Below are 16,902 nucleotides of genomic sequence, written 5' to 3' on the forward strand. Positions count from 1 at the left end.
CCAGCAAAGAAAGACCCTGTCTCAAAAAAAAAAAAAAAAAGTGTTGCCTCCTGGGAGGCTTCCCTCACCTCTCTAGTCACCTTTGGATCTAAAGCAGTCCTCCATTCCCTCCTATCTTTCTCTCACAACATTTTCCACAGTTTATACATGAATATTCATTTTTATTGGCTCAAAGGTGAGTGTCTCTGTGTCACTGCTGAGTCCTCTGTGCCCAGCAGGCATGGTAAAGAAGGTGCTCCATAAATATGTGCTGTAGAAGGCTTGCTCTCACAGGCTCACTCTGTGCAGTGAGAGATCTATGTGCCCTCCTGCCCTCCCTGAAAATTAAAGGGCAGACACAGGGTAGAAACCCCATATCCTCCAGCTTGGCATGGCCCAGATGCCACTGGGGGCTAGCTCAAGGACACTAAGCAAGTTCAGCCCCCATGGGTCTTCCCAGGACCTAGGTCAAGTGGGCAGAGGTGGCTCTGAGAGGGGTCGGGGCCGAGACATGCTCCTGTGCACAGGTGAGGACCGTGGATGTTCTGAAAGCACATTCACCTCATTCAAGGTGCCAGGGCCCAGGTTCACATAGGCTGTGGAAAGCTGCACATAGTGTTCCCCAAGCAGTGAGGCCACAACCTGCTCCATTTCTATCACCAGTGCTCTGAAGGTGGGTCGTGCTGCTGGGTCTGCCTCCCAGCATCTCTCCATCACTTGGTACCTGCAGGAGTAGGGGCAGGTCAAAGGCACAGTGCACCCTGATTCAGGGTTCTTGGCTGTCTACCTGCTGTTAATTCCCTATCAGGCCAAACAGAAAACACATGGCAGGGCCTAGTGCCTAGCATTGCCCAATCAGGGACCGCTCTTCTCACTGATATGATTGCTGATGCCTTTCCACCCTAACAGAGGTCCACCCTGCCTCAGAGGTTAAAAACGGTACACACCTGTAATCTCAGTGCTCTGGGAAGCTGAGGCAGGAGAATCATAAATTTGAACCTAGCCTGGGCAATTTAGTAACTTATTAAGACCCTACCTTAAGATAAAAAATAGAAAGGGCTGGGGATGTAGCTCAGTGCAAAGGCCCTGGGTGCAATCCCCAGTATTGCAAAAAGAAAAAGAAAGGAAAAGAAGTTAATTCGGCTCTGGTACTCTGTGACATAGGTTATGTGATCTTGGGCAAGTTATTTAACCTTTCTGTGCCTCTGACTCCTCCTCTGATCACAGAGCAGTAGAAACACAGGGTGAGAAGATGCCTATGAAGTGGTTAGCACAGGGCCCAGCTCACAAGCTATTATGATTATCTCACATATATTCCAGGAAGGAAGTAAAATGGGGATTAAAAGGCTTAAAGGAGCAGCATTTGAGGCAGCACCAGGGCACCATGATCCTGAAGCAGAAGTTCTCCAGGTTTGCCTGCTCTGTTATCTTGGGAATGGCATCCTCACTTTAAGTCACTGTCTAAATGCCCTGCACAGAGCATCTCATACATGTCTCACACTCTCTGAGAATGGTACTGTTATCATCTGCACTTCACAGATGAGCAAATTGAGTACCAGTGAGGAAAAGGAACTTGCCCTGGCACAGTGGTCACTGTAGTGTGCTACCTGGATCCCCTTCCTTTTCCTATTGACTGACAACTCTCCTGGTGACAACTCTTGGCTGAACCCCTCTTCCCACTACCCTAGGCAAAGGAGAGCAGCCTCCTGCAGGCTCACACTCCCTCACCAGGGACAGCCTATGACCAGTGACTGATTAATGCCTGGTACAGAGATTTGGCCCCTTCATCTCAATTTCAAAAAACTCTGAAGAGCCAGTCCCATGGGATAGGCTGAATCTACATCACTGCCACCCTCTTGATCTCTGCTTAACCTTTTTTCCCCTGCCCAAAATTCTTTTTTTTTTCTCCAAAATTCTTAATGAAGCCTACACAGAAATCTCCATGAGTCTGTCCAGGTACCCCATCCCAGATGCAGGGGCCAGTAAAGTCAATTTTCCTTCAAGTCAGATTCCTTATTGAAGTAGATCATAAAGGTCAAACTCAAGGCAGGTAGGGCTCTGAAGAAGTGTTACACACTTTTTGGAGTATGGCTTGGAACAGGAGTTATCAACCACTTTTACCTGTAACCTGGTTTTTCCTGTTCTAACCCCACAGACTTGAATATAGCTGAGGCATATGTGCTGCTCAGGGAGCCAGACCCACCTCACAGGCACTGATGATAGTTTAGCTGCTCCCATCCCTCTGGGAATGGAATCTGAAACTCAGTTCAGTGAGAAAACCATGATCTGGTGATGCAGAGGGGCCATTGTGGGAGCTAATGAAATCTTTCCTTAAGGGCAAGTAAGTGGAGAGATGTAAAACAGCTTCCTTAGCAGGAAAAGGGGGAAGTCAGGGAAGTGAGCTACTGGCCTCAACCCAGATTATGAGTTGGAATCCCGTTGCCATGGCAACTGTGTGGTCCTCTCAGCATCCTGCCCTGAATTAAGGGGGGCAGGGAGAAGTCCACAGATGAGAAAACTGAGACCCAGAGAGGGTCTCTTTCCTAGTCAACCAAAGGGTCAGGCACAAAACAAGGTGGGAACTCTACCTCCTGTTCCCTCTTTGTTTCAGGGCCCCACCTGCTTCCCCACTACCACTTCCACATACTCACAGAGAATTGGGACAATATTCAGGCTGAGGAAGGCGCCGACCCTGGGCCAGGAAGTAGATGAGGTCGAAAGGGTCAATATGGGGGTATGGTGGGGCACCCCGTGTTAGCAGTTCCCACAGCAGCACACCAAATGACCACTGTAAAAAGGGATAAGTGAGAGGACTGAACTCGCACCTCAAATAGTGGGGTAGGTGGGTCACCCAGGCTCTCTACCTCCCAAAGACCTTCACTTGGGAATGCAGGACCCTACCCTCCACTCACAGCTCATTCCTGAATCTTGTACAACATGTGTCTTCCCTCTCAGCCTACTCAGAGTTGGGGTTGGCCCAGCTCTGAATGGCCTGTGAGGAGCCAATGAATTCTTATCTCATCTTGCTCTGGCAGGTGTCAGACTCCATTTCACATCTGCCCAAGAGGTGGACAAATGAGCTATGGAGGTTGCCTAACTAGGGCTTCCCTGGGCTTAGACCGTGAGGAGCTGAATGGGGAAAGCCAAGTCTCTAGGGCATTGAAGCCATATGGACCTAGGGGAGGTGGGGCCTCACCACGTCAGACTTGGTGGTAAATCTGTAGGTCTGCAGGCTCTCCAGTGCCATCCACTTGACAGGTAGGCAAGCATGGCGTTGCTGACGGACACTGTAGTAATCCTTGTCCAGGATGTCACGGGCCAGACCAAAGTCAGCCACCTTGACTATGAATGATTCGTCTAGCCTGGGAGGGGGAGATCACATTAGAACTGACACCCACCAGGCTCTAAACCCATCTCTTCCAGGCCTTTACAGAATTTCAGAGCCAAGTTTATCCTGAGTGGACCAAAAAACTGAGGCCCAGAGAGAGAGGGGAACAGGGCCCTTCCCTGAGGTGGCCTTGGGCAGCTACATGCCCTGATGCCCTGGCCCTTGGCTTTATCCAAGTTACTCACATGCAGTTCCTAGCAGCCAGGTCCCTGTGTACAAACTTCTGTTCTGCCAGGTACTCCATACCACGAGCTACCTGCAGGCCGAAGCTGATGAGGTCCTTCACAGTGGGGTTCTGGGAGCACAGGGGGTATATGAGCAAGGGCAAAACATCCCTATCTCTGCTTACCCCACCCCTGCTCCCAAGGGCTGACTAGGCACTGACCCGTTGAGGTGAGCGGATGAAATGGAGCAGGTCTCCATGGCGCATATAAGGCAGCAGCACACGCGGCAGTCCCTCAGGTGGCAGCATGATCCCAATGAGAGCCAGAACATTTGGGTGGTGCAAGCCACGCATTAGCAGTCCCTCTCGAAGGAAGGCCTCCACCTCTTGCACCTCTGTAATGCCTGGGAAATGGCTTACATCAGGCTCAGGGCAATAAGGCCCTTCCCAAAGGTCAGATGGGGAAAATGGAGAAGCCTTCAACTCTGCTCAGGATCACTCAGTGAGTTGGCAACATTGTAGAAACAAGGAGCTTCCTAGCCTAGGGCTCCCCCACAGCCTCTACCCTACTTACGACTCAGTGACTTGATAGCGCAGTGGATTTGATTCTGGTCCTTGTCTGTATATTCCCCGTGGTAGACAACTCCAAAGTGGCCTGTCAAGAGGAGATGTTGAGAGGGAGCTTGGTGCCCCAGGCTCACAGCATGCCCTGTCATTGGCCATCCAGACCTCAGACCACCAAACAGGTCTATCTGGTATTAAAAACAAATAGCAGGGCCGGGGATTTAGCTCAGTGGTTCAGCTGCCTGCCTTGCAAGCGCAAGGACCCAAGTTCAATCCCCAGTACCAAAAAAAGAAAAAAAAATAGCAAGGGCCGGGGATTTAGCTCAGTGGCAACAGTCCTGAGTTCAATCCCCGGTACTGCAAAAAACAAAACAAATAGCAGCCAGGTGCAGTGACACATGCTTGTAATCCCAGAACTTTTGGAGACTAAAACAGAAGGATCACAAGTTCAAGCCCAGCCTGGACAACTTAGGGAGACACTGTCTCAAAATAAAAAATAAAAAAGGGTTCGGGATATAAAACAGTGTGGAGTCCCTGAGTTCAATCTCTAGGACTAACGGGGGGGAAAAAGGCAACAGCTTCAGTATGGTAGAGACTGCAGCCCTCCCGCATCCACTTAATTTACACCAGAACCTACTGAAGTTAGAATTTTCCTAATCCCCATTTCATAGGTGAGCAAAGGAAACTCAGAGAGGTGGTATAGTCAGGGTCATACAGGTTGGTGAGAAAGCTAGAGTAGAGTTTTGCTCAACTGTCCCTTAAGCCAATTTTATCTTAGAACTCTCTCTCTGCCCTGGCTCTACCAGTCCCCATACCTTTGCCAATGACTTGGTCACTGTGAGTGATCACTCGCTCGTGAGGAATCAGTATGTCCTTAACCTCGGCTACGAGTGCAGAGTTCAGGTCCCTGAGCCGGATGGATTCTGTCCTCAGCAGAGGGACACAGGACCCTTCCTTGCTGCCTGAGAAGGATTCTCCATGGACACCAGTGGGAGAATGTGGAACATCAAGGGCAGAGAGTGCTGTGGGGCAGAGGGCATGAGAGCGCCGTAGAGAGGGTGTGGCCCTGAGCTTCTAGCACCTTTATCATCTCACCAACATCATTTCTGTAGTCAGAACCTGAGTAGAGCACAGGCAGGAGCATAGCTCCAGCAGTCTGGTCCAGGGATGCTAGCTCATCCAGGCTGGGAGAAAGGACTGTGGAAAGGCAGCTCCAAGTTTCTGGGAGCAAACCCTCACCAGGGAGGTATGAGAGACCCTCAAGGCCTGGGCAGAGGGAGGATGAGGGGCTTTGAGATGCCAGTCTTTGGAAGTAGAAACTGAGTCAGGGTGGGAGTAGGGAGCTCACCCAGTTGCTTCCTCCGCCACTGGTAGTTGAAGACTAGTGCAGCAGCCAGTAAAACCACAAGCAGGAGCAAGCCCAGCAGAACAACAAGGAGTATGTTCTGTGGGATGCCCCCTGGGCCTGGCCGCACCACTCTGCCCAGGATGTGACAGTCACCATCTACACAGACCTGGAAGCAAATGGCAGCTCAGGCCTAGCCTACAGGCCTTCAGCCATGTTTCCCATGAAGGGCCAGCTGGGCTGCCTACCTGCAATGGGACACCATCCTTGCTGAGTTGCACCGAAGGAGGCACAGGACAGACCACCACATCTCCTCGGAGCTCATGCTGGCAGCTCTCCCCATCCACAGTCACATTCACACCCACACAGTCAGCCACAGCATCCAGCCCAATGTACTGCAGAGACAGTCATGAGGACCTGCCAGTGGCCTGGCTCCCACTCCATAATCCCTTCCTATCCCTGTCCCATCTCCCACACCTACCTGGAATTTAACAGCATGTTCTTCAGGCTTCAGTGGGGCTAGGTCTGCACTGGGTGGACGAGGTGGGGGTAGGAAGCGAAAGCTGGGCAGTGTGAAGCCAGCAGCTCCATCTCCCTGGACACTCAGATTCCCTATCACCCACCCTCGGGGGTCTCGGATCACATATTCAGGCAGACGGCATCGATGCTGCTCCGGAAGTGGCCCATCACACTGCTGAGACCCACATGAGAATGGTTAGGCAGGTGCCTCACTTGTGGCTGCTCCAGATTCCTCAGCATAGTATGAGTGAGGGTGGAGCTCAGAGATCTGGTCCAGCCTTCCTCCCTCCTGGCTGGGACCCCACTCACCCTGTTCTCTACTTCCCTTTGCCCATCATGGAATGACAGAAGTAGGTGCCATGCTGAAGTCAGATGCTGGCCATGGATGGTGACGTGGGAGCCACTATAGAGGAGAGCAGAATAGTTTGTTTTGGGTGCTCTCTAGAGCTGGCTCCTTCATTCCTCAGAGGCTGATATGGGCAAGAGGTGACACTTACATGTAGCCACAGTTAGGAGTGATACCCAGCACAATGGGGTCTTCCTGGTAGTGAAAGGTCCAGGAACCGGGTACCTCAGCACCCCCTACCTGCAGCCCAAGGGGGACACTGGCCGTAGAAGCACCAGGGGGTGTGGCACATACTATCTGCCCCTCGCTGACCCTGCAGGAATGAAAGATTGGGTTCAGAGTCACCCTCTCCCCAGCACTTATATAGTTGGCCAATCTGTGTCTTTCATTTGGGGAATTGAGGCCATTTATATTTTGACTCATCTTTAACTTTCACTTGGCTTTTTTTTTGGTACTGAGGATCGAACTCGGGTCCTTGCGCTTGCGCAGCAGGCGGCAAAACCACTGCGCTAAATCCCCAGCCCTCCCCAGCACTTATGATGGTCAGTCTTACCTCCTCCATGGCCTGCTAATCCCTTCCAGTTCCTCTGTTGGCTGTTTCCCCCACCCACCCACATTCCATGGGTCCTAGTAAGACCTTCATGAGAGAAGGGAGGGAATAGGTTCCTCATAGCCTTGGCTTGAGCCAATAGATATGATCTGTTCTCTTGACTCTGGACTAGAGGGGGAGAAGATCCTTCCTGAAACTGCTCCCTCACATTGATCACATAACTGTGCCCTCTTCTCTCCACCCTTACAGAATCCAGGTACCTGCTTGGCAGGGCTCCCCTAAATGGGGCCATGTGGTTTCCCATCTCCTTGCCTGGTGATACTCACTGTTTCAACTGGCATTGAGTTCCATTGATCAGCACAGCCCGGCTGGTGCCGACAGACAGGCCCTGGCCTTCAAGGGTGACACGAGTGCCCCCTGCCCGTGGGCCAAAGAGGGGTCGTACTGCTGTCAGCACTGGCTCCTAAGTGGGCATTGAGGTATCTTATCTTAGCTGGAACAAGTCTTCTATCCCAAGCTTTTCCCTTTTTGTACCATCCACTGGCCAAGGCCACACACAAGACAAGAAGGCCTCACCATGAAAGAGAAACCTCCTAGCATGGAGGTGCCATCTACACGGAAGTGCCTGCCCGGTAGCATGTTAGTCACAGTGAGGCTGACGTTGGTAGTCCCCGCTGTCTGGCCATGCAAGGGCTCCAGCTCACACTCAAGCTCCTCTACGAAGTCTTTCTGGGGTGCTGGGCTGCGGTACCAAGGGAACTGCCTTGAGATTAGCCACAAATCACAAAGCCTGGCCACATGCTGGCCACTAGTCACAGGTGTCCTCTGAGCCTGAGGATGGCATCTCTCCCCCCATGCCCTTCCTCTAGGACAGGTAGGATTGGGCCAGGCAAGGACTAACATTTAATCTAAACCATGACTAAACAGATAGGTAGAGCACATGCAGGCTCAAAAAGGGAGAGATGTTTCTCCAGGCATGGGGCAGCCAGAGCCACTGCAGCTTGCTCCATACCCCCTAACCCTGATAAGCAGAAGACAGGGGTTGCACATGGAAAGGGCTGCTTGGCTGCCCCCATCAATGACAGAGGGAGGGCAGAGACCAGTTTGTACCTGAGGTTTGAGGCATCCTGAGGCAGCAGCTGGCAGGGACTTTGGCCCACTGTGATCTGATAGGTTCCCTCAGGTACCAGAGAATCAGGGTGCCGGTAGAAGTTGGAGCCACACAGGGTCAGCCTCGTGCTGCCCCTTAGTGGCCCACTGTGGGGGTAGAACTAAAGCCAGGGAAACAGAGAGGCTGAGTTCTTATGTGTAGCTGGGCTCTCTTCAGCCCTCTCTGGTTCCTTCAGAGTTCCCTGCCATACCCTTTGTCTGCCCCACACTCCATCATTCTGGGTTACTTGCTTGTCCTCATTCAAGCATTTTCCTGCCTTCCAAGTCTTGGCATGTGCCATCCCCTCTGCCAAAAATATCCTTCTTATAGATGGAGAGAACATTCTAGGCTTGAGAAACATCATGGTCAAGACTTGCTGACTCCCACCACAGGCCCTGCTTATCCCACCCTTACCTGTGCCCTGCCAGGAAAGCTGTACCTGAGTAAGCTTAGGTGGACAGTGATCTTGTTGCCACGAGCCAGGACACTCTTCCTGTCGGCCACATATGTCCCCACACCAGCCACAGCCCATGAAGCGCTGTGTTTGAAGGCAACCCCTACAGGTGAGGAAGTGGCGGCAGCCAGGGCCTCGGATAGGTACCTGGAAGACCTTAGGGTGACAAATAGGTGAATCAGGGATGACTGAAGGAGAAAAACAGATCCCATAGACCTTCCTGCTCCCCTTGTAGACTAGGGTGGTGGAACCTGTATGTAAATATCTCCCTAGATGGTCCCACAACTCTGACCCCAGACTGTGACCCTGCCTACCTCACCTGGTCCCCAGAGGCGAAGAACAAGTGGCCCCCGAGGCGACTGACATCTCGCTGAATGGGCTGCCTACTGCTGCCCAATGAGAAGTTGGACACATACAGCAGGTAGTTGAGTGACCTGGCTAGCTCCACCTGAGACAGGTCAGCTGTAAGCAAAACAGACATGGGGACAGGAAGACAGGAATAGGGGGTTGTGAAGGTAAGAGACCTACCTGCAGGATACGTCCATCAGTTGTGCCCATGTGGGCCACTGTGACATTGCCAAGGCGTGTTACATACAGTGCAGTGATCTGCATTGGTCCTAAAAGCCCATTGAATAAGTCCACACGTTGGAAGCTGCTGCTGACCCGCAGAGGGAAGTAGTGGCAGCTGATGTTGGGGCTAGGGGCCTCCGGGACTGGCTAAGGAGGGTCAGGGAAGAAAAGGAGGGTTTAGCTTCTATCAGTGATCACAACAGCCCCAAACTTCCATCCCTCACCCAGCCTGACTAGAGAAGGCTCTTGGCCTGCCAGTCACCTGCTCCTGCTCCCGATGGGGCTTTCAATGATAGCAAAGGCTGGGAAAGAAAAAGGCCCAGGCCAGAAGGCCAGCTCCCCTACTCCCTGCCCTATCCCGCCATATACAGTGTGGTAAAAAGTTACTGAGTCTTACAGATGCAACCTCACAACCAACCTGCAGAGTGGAAACAGGCTCAGAGAGGTCTGACCTCAGGAGAGGAGCCAAGTTGGAAATCTGTGCTCTTAACCAGAGTCCTCTCCTGCCCCCTTCTGGTTCTGCTCTGTCTCTGCAAGTGCTCCTCAGCAAAATCTGTTCCCTCCAGGCTTCAGTTTCCATACTTGTGTAAGAGGGTGACCTTTGAGGTTAATTAGCCAGCACTCTGGTAAACTGAGCCTTCTCCCTGAGACTCCAAAGATCCTCCTGCACCTCTAGCTGCTACTTACACCTCCCTCAGGTACATAAGGGATAAAGCAAGGCTCCATGAACTGGGTGCTCGGCTAGGCCCTAAAGGCCGGGAGATGCTAACCTTTTTCCTGCTCTTAACATGGGGGTATATGGGGACTGTACTCTTGGGGCATGACTGTGGAAGATTCTGGGAAAGGAGGAACACAGTGTGTGAATTTGAGGTGTTGGGGCTGGGTTTGAGATGCAGACAAGACTCAGTAGCCAACTCTAGGTGCTAGGATTCCCTTTCATGCACTGAGGGCACTCATCAAGACAAGGGCTTCAGGAGCCCTATCAGATCACATAGATCTAACCCACTACTGAGACTTCAATGCAGAACAGGAGCTGTGGAGCAACAGCAGGTACAGACCTGGGTGTAGAATTGCCCCATATCCTGGGTCTGTAGCTTGTGTGGGTGGGGACTAGGACTTTGTCTAGCTAAAAGCCTGCCAGGTGTTTTCAGCATGACTCAGGGACAGGTGGGGCTCTGGAGTTGAAAAGAGACCTTGACACAGTCAGGGCCACAGCCCTGTTTGCTTGTTTCTAGGCTCCAGAGTCTTAGTTCTGGGTCTTAAGCTTTACTAGGGGTCCCTGGCCCCTAAAAACACTTGTCTTAAGTGTACAGTGCCCCACGGAGGACCTGGGCCCCACCTGAACCCATGTAGGACAGGCACTACCTGAGGCCAATTGCTGTGAGCACACAGTAAGTGCTGCCCCAGCAGCTGCATGGCCAGACTCCTTGGACAAACATTGGTTCACACACGTCCTGGCAGCATGGCTGGCCTGTAGGGAGGGCCTAAGGTTAATCTTCCTGGTGCCTGGCAATGCCCACCTATGCTGGGTATCTTCTGAACTACTGACTAGCCAATTTGGGAAGTTTCTGACTCTCCAGAGGGAAGATGATGGGGCCAGGCAGGGCTGTCTGGTGCTGGACAAGGAATCCCCACCCCCTGTGCCTGTCAATCTAGATGTATTCAGCTGAGAAAAGGAAGATGAAGATCCCCACTCCACACTGGGTGTAAATGCTCCCACCGCTGGGGCCTCCATTGGAGCTGGAAAGGAGTGAGTTGAGAACGTCACAAGAGAGGTAGGGGCCTGGGGTAGCCTGAGACTCAGAACAGTCACTGTGGGGTCAACTTGGTGAAAGACCACTCATCCAGGGCTTCATTCAACCCATTTCTTTGGCCCAATCTCTTATAATCTCTGGTGGGACTATTTGAATGGCTTCCAAGACTGAATTTCAGTTTTGCTTTCAGGGTAGCTCTATGTATGTATGTATGTATGTATGTATGTATGTATGTATTTGTTTATTTTTGGTGATGCTTGGGATTGAACTCAGGAGGACCTTGCACATGCCACTCTGCTACTGAACTACATCTCCAGGCATCAAGGTAGCATTTTAAAGAATATCCTCTTTGCAATAACAAACTCCCTGAGAGAAAAAAAAAGAAATACCTAGGAATCAATCTGATGAAGGATATAGAAAAGCTTTGCATTGAAAACTACAGTACTCAAAAGGAGATCGAAGAAGATACCAGAAAATGGAAAGATATCCTTTGTTCTTGGGTAGGAAGAACCAATATAGTGAAAATGGCCATACTTCCAAAATTGTTATACAGATTTAATGCAATCCAGATCAAAATACCAATAACATATCTCAGAATTAGAGAAAACAATCCTAAAATTAATTTGGAACCAGAAGAGAACTAGAATAGCAAAAGCAATTCTGGGCAACAAAGGCAAAGCATGGAGTATCACAATCCCTGACTTGAAATTATATTACAAAGCTACTGTGATAAAAACAGCATGGTTCTGGCAAAAGAAAAACAGACCTGAGGATCAATGGAGCAGATTAGAAGATGCAGAAACAACTCCAAAATACTCAGCTACCTTATCTTTGACAAAGGGGCCAAACACCTTTACTGGAAGAAAGACAGCCTCTTTAATAAATGGTGCTGGGAAAACTGGCTTTCCACATGCCAAAGATTAAAACTAGACCCATGTCTCTCACCATGCACCAAACTAAAATAAAAAAGGATAGGCTGGGGATTTAGCTCAGTGGTTCCGCTGCCTGCCTCGCAAGCGCAAGGACCAGAGTTCTATCCCCAGTATTAAAAAAAAAAAAAAATGGATCAAAGATCTTAATATTAAAACACAAACACTAAATCTGCTAGAAGAGAGAAGAGGTAGAACTCTTTTTTTCTTTTCTTTTTTTTTGGTACAAGGGATTGAATTCAGGATCTTGTGCTTGTGAGGCAGGCGTGGGCACAACTGAGTTAAACCCCCAGCCCCAAGAATAGGTAGAATTCTTAAAGACATTGGTATAGGCAAAGACTTTATGAACAAAACCCCAACTGCACAGAAAAGAATCAACAACTGGAATCTCATCTTACTAAAAGGCTTTTGTACAACAAAAGAAACCAACAGGGGATTTAGCTCAGTGGTTCCGGTGCCTGCTTTGCAAGGGTAAGGTCCCAAGTTTGCTCCCAGGTACCAAAAAAACCCCAAAAAACAAAACAAAACAAAGAAACCAACAGAGTGAAGAGACAACCCACAGTGTGGGAAAAAAATTCTTGCCAGTTGTTCTTCAGACACAGGACTACTATCTAGAATATATAAAGAACTAAAAAAACAAAAACAGACTTCCCAAATTTAAAGACCCAATCCAAAAATGGGCATCTGAAACAGACACTTCTCAGATGAAGAAGTAGAAATGGCAAATAAATATATGAAAAAATGTTCCAACATCACTGGTCATTTGTGAGATGCAAATGAAAACAATGCTGAGATTCCATCTCACTGCAGAAAGAACGGCTGTTTCAAGAAATCAACCAAGAGCAAATGCTGGTGGGGCTGTGAGGAAAGAGGAACCACTGTGGTGCAACCACTATAGAAATCAGTGTGGAGATTCCTCAAAGAACTAAAACTAGAGGTTCCATTCAATTCAGCTATTTCCCTTCTTGATATCTTCCCAAAAGAATTAAAAGCATCATACCACAGCAATATATGCACACCCATATTTACAGCACCACAGTTTGTAATAGCTAAATCTTAGAAACAGCCCAAATGCCCATCAACTGATGAATGGATAAAGAAGATGAGGGTTTTTTTTTATATAATGGAGTACTACTCTCCCATAAAGAATGTTAAGCTTAGGGTTGGGGATGTAGCTCAGTGGTGCTGCGTGGCAAGCGAAAGGTCCTGAGTTTGATTCTGGGTACTGCAAAATAAATAAATAAATAAAAATAAAGAATTAAAAATATCATACCACAGGGCTGGGGATTTAGTTCAGTGATTTCGCCGCCTGCTGCGCAAGTGCAAGGACCCGAGTTCAATCCCCGGTACCAAAAAAAAAAAAAAAAAAAAAATCATACCACAGTGATATATGCACACTCACATTTATAACACCACAGTTTGTAATAGCTAAATCTTGGAAACAGCCCAAATGCCCATGAACTGATGAATGGATAAAGAAGATGTGCTTTTTTTTATACAATGGAGTACTACTCTGTCATAAAGAAGGATAAGCTTGAGACATTTCTAGGTAAATGGATGCACCTTGAGACCATACTCAAATGAAATACATCAGACATACATGTTTAAACACTGAATTGTTTCTCTGGTGTGAGAATCTGAAAGTGTAAATAAGGACCAAATGTATAATAGGTATTAGGAAATGGGAAGAAAATGTTTACATGAGAAGGGGAATAAGGGAGAAAGGAAGGGGAAAGGAAAGAAGGGACAAGAAAAAAAAGAATAGAAGGAAAAAATGGAAACAAAGCTTTTGTATTAAGGAGGGGAAGAGGGGTTGAGGGGAGGGGAATGGAAAAAAATAGAAGATATATCACATACAGGTACAAATTTCCTATGATGAATGTGATCATTATGTATATCTAAAATGTATCAATAAAATTCATAGTTTAAAAAAAAGCCAGAGGGGGCCGGCTATTTAGCTCAGTGGTTTTGCCGCCTGCTGTGCAAACCCAAGGACCGGAGTTCGATCCCTGGTACCAAAAAAAAAAAAGAAACTTAAAAAAAAAGCCGGGGATTTAGCTCCGTGGCACTGCGCCTGCCTCGCAAGCACAATTTGTGATCCTGAGTTCGATCCCTGATACAAAAAAAAAAGAATATCCTGTTTGTTTCTATCACCTGCCTGTCACAGGGCCTCAGTTATACTGAAGTGGCAAAAAATCTCAGTTGAACTAATTCCAACCAGCCCCTCCTACTATAACTGGTACTAAAAAATAAAAGTTTTGTTTGTTTGTTTTGTGAGGCCTGAGCATATGAGCCTAAGTGGCTGGTAAAACTAGGCCTTTAGGACCGGGGATTTAGCTCAGTGGTTTCACCACTTGCATTGAAAGCACAAGGACCCAAGTTCGATCCCTAGTACCAAAAAAAAAAAAATAGGCCTTTACTCATCCTCAGATGTTTACAGTTGCTTGAACAGACTGGGGTGAGGACAAGCCAGGGCCACACTGCCTTCCTGTTGTGTTCTGAGTCCTCCTCCAATCATCCTACCGAGAATGTGAGAATTTCATAGTGAAGCACAGGACATGCAGTTTCCCTAATAAGGCCCCAGACTTCCAAGGTCTTGAGAGGCTCCCTGGAACCTGGTAGGGTGGGGAGGTTCTCCAACAACTTATGCCTGCCCTCTTTGGAAAGCAGAGCAAAACAAGTGCTCCCATTAGGGAAAGTGAAACTGTGCTGGCTATGTGTATGAATATGTAGGCCCATGTGGGTACTTGTGTTTGCGTATGCATTTTTCCGTGTGTCCCTGAGGGTATGAGTGATGGGCAGATGGGAGGGGATGCCTATCAGTCTATCCAGAATTTGGTAGCTGTGCTGGCAGAGAGATATTATGATACAATCTCATCTTCACATAACCAGGGAAATTACCTAAAAAACCCAGAGACATAATGGCTGAGAGAGTGAAAGAGCAAAAGGAGGCAGCAAGGGGGGGCCAGCCTAGCTGGAAGGTGAACCTTAGTGTGACTTTTGTGTGGTCCACCTCTCACACTGGCCCCAGTAATTAGGATTTGGATAGAAGAGAATGTGTCTCTGCCTGCCTGCCCCCGCCCGGGCCCTCACCATGATGGAAAGGAAGCAGCCTATTTCAGCCATAGGCTGACTGAATCATCTGGGGCCCCTTCTTTCTGCTCACCGGGTTAGGGCAAAAACTGGGTGTCTGGAAGAAGTCCAGGCCTCGCCGAAGGCCAGGGATAACAGGGGACTCACAACAGCGTTCCACACCCTCATCGATTAGAGTGTTCAGCAGGTCAATGGGGAAGGCACAGACTACAGAGTTAGGGCCCATGCCAGGGCCACCACCCCTGCCAGTCACAAAGACTCCAAATAGCACTTCACGGCCCTCGGGGATGCTTAGTTCAGTGGCGAGCTGGGCACCCACATAAGCAGAGTGGGCTGCCTGAAGCACTGGGTAAGACTGCCTGCCCTCTGGGGTCCTTCGGCGGCGTTTGGGTGCAAAATAGCAGTCGAGGATCAGCTCCCGGTAGTCACTTAGCTCCGGCTCCAGAGCATTGAGCCGTGCCAGGCGTGTTTGCAGGGCACCAGGAGTGTCTGTCACACTAGCAGGCTGCACAGTCAGGAAGTAGACAAAGGCTCCTGAGTGGAAGCTGTGCACATATTTGATATGGTAGGAGTCCAGGTATTTGGGTAGCACTGACAGTGCTGAAAAGCCTGTTTCAAATCCTGAGGCATCAGCCTTGAGGCGTCGGATGGACACAGAGCGGGGGCTAAAGCTAGCAGCCACCGTGGTGTTCAATGAGGATGCCACATAGAAGTAAGAGGCCTGGCCCTGCTCAACCACAGTCACTCGGGTACCCAGGGGGCTAGCCACACAGTCAGGGCAGTCCTCAGGCAGGTTTCCGAGGGCAGAGAAGAGGCAGGCTGGTGCCACCAGGTGCAAGGCTGTTTCTTGGGGCTCCAGCTCATGCAGGAAGCAGCGGCCCTGCAGGCTAGAGCCACAGCTGACGAGTGCGGGAAGCCCAGGCTCCAGCACCAGCACCAGTGTGTCTGTGTCACCTGGTGGCCCATGGGGGCCTGGTCCACAGGTCACACAGGTCTGGCAGCTCGGGTCTCCGGCAGGGCCGGTGGCCACACTCTCCACAAACTGCAGGTCAGGCCCAAGCACGTGCAGGCGATTGCGTGTGGCCACAAACACAGCATTGCCATCCGGGCCACCCTCATAAGTCAGTACGGCTTGCACTGGGCCGGCGGCGGAGAAACGGGGCACTACATACCTCACGTCAAAGTCATGGGCGGTCGCGTAGGGTGTGCGTGGGCACTGCCAGTCCTTCTCTGTGGAGGACACTGCAGACAGCCGCAGAAGCAGCAGAAGCAGCAGGGACCAGGGGGAGCTCCATCGAGACCAACCAGAGGCCCTCAGGGATCCCGCGGGTGCAGGCTTGGCTGGGAACAGCGTGAAGCGGCGGTTCTGAAAGCCCATGGGCAGCCGACCTTTGGCCCAGGTTTCAAGGAAGCCCAGTCTGTCCCGGGCCCAGGCAGACGTGCGCGCTGGGAACCAAGAGGACGCTCACCTGCCGCCCCGCAGCGCTCCAGCACAGTGGATCGGAGGGCGGTGGGGAGAGGCCGGCGGGGCGGAGCTGTGGGCGGTGCCGTGCCTAAAGCCGAGCCCTCTGACTCCGCCAGTCCTTGGAAGTCTGGCTCCTGCAACTTCTCCTGGGCACCTAAATCTCAGTGGCCTGAGGTTGTGTGTCCGTGGAGTGGCCTGGAGAGAAGTGAACAGGCCTGAGTCATTTGGTCCCCCCCACAGCCAACCTGCTCAAGGAGTATGGCTCTTGTTCCGGTGGAGCTAGTTTACACTATGACTCACCAATTCCCACAACTGAGAACAGAGACCAAGAACCCGAGGAAGGAGCCGGGCATGGTGGTGCATGTCTGAAATCCCAGCACTTGGGAGGCTGAGGCAAGAAGATTTCTGCGAATTAGAGGCCAGCATAGGCTACATAGTGAGTCAAGGCCAGCCTGAAGTACAAAGCAAGACCCTGTCTCAAAAAACAACAAAACAAAACAAAAAAATGCATGGAAGGCCAGAGTGAGATGTGAGGGGCTCCAGCAAGGCGTGATATGTGGTTTCACCCTCTGTGAACAGGGACCACCCTTCTACACACCTGCTCTGAGCAGTCAGTGTCAGAGGAAAGTGTTG

At 50.2% G+C, this 16,902-nt stretch overlaps 1 protein-coding gene across 1 annotated transcript; it reads right to left on the reverse strand.

Moving 5' to 3' along the window:
* Positions 1-145: 145 nt before the first annotated feature.
* Mst1r (macrophage stimulating 1 receptor) lies at positions 146-16,902 on the reverse strand. The gene is given in 19 exon segments (XM_087186094.1): positions 146-703; positions 2,631-2,767; positions 3,176-3,341; positions 3,553-3,662; positions 3,753-3,934; positions 4,105-4,185; positions 4,910-5,116; positions 5,443-5,608; positions 5,688-5,848; positions 5,851-6,133; positions 6,268-6,361; positions 6,456-6,617; positions 7,181-7,317; positions 7,431-7,596; positions 7,965-8,125; positions 8,444-8,614; positions 8,778-8,906; positions 8,987-9,175; positions 14,878-16,902. Coding segments are annotated over 19 exon segments (4,263 nt in total). The 5' UTR covers positions 16,183-16,902; the 3' UTR covers positions 146-447.

Source organism: Heterocephalus glaber, unplaced genomic scaffold (genome assembly GCF_053883595.1).
Source record: "Heterocephalus glaber isolate CG9 unplaced genomic scaffold, H.glaber_assembly_v1.0 deba00001504, whole genome shotgun sequence".
In the NCBI taxonomy this organism is placed as follows: domain Eukaryota; kingdom Metazoa; phylum Chordata; class Mammalia; order Rodentia; family Bathyergidae; genus Heterocephalus; species Heterocephalus glaber.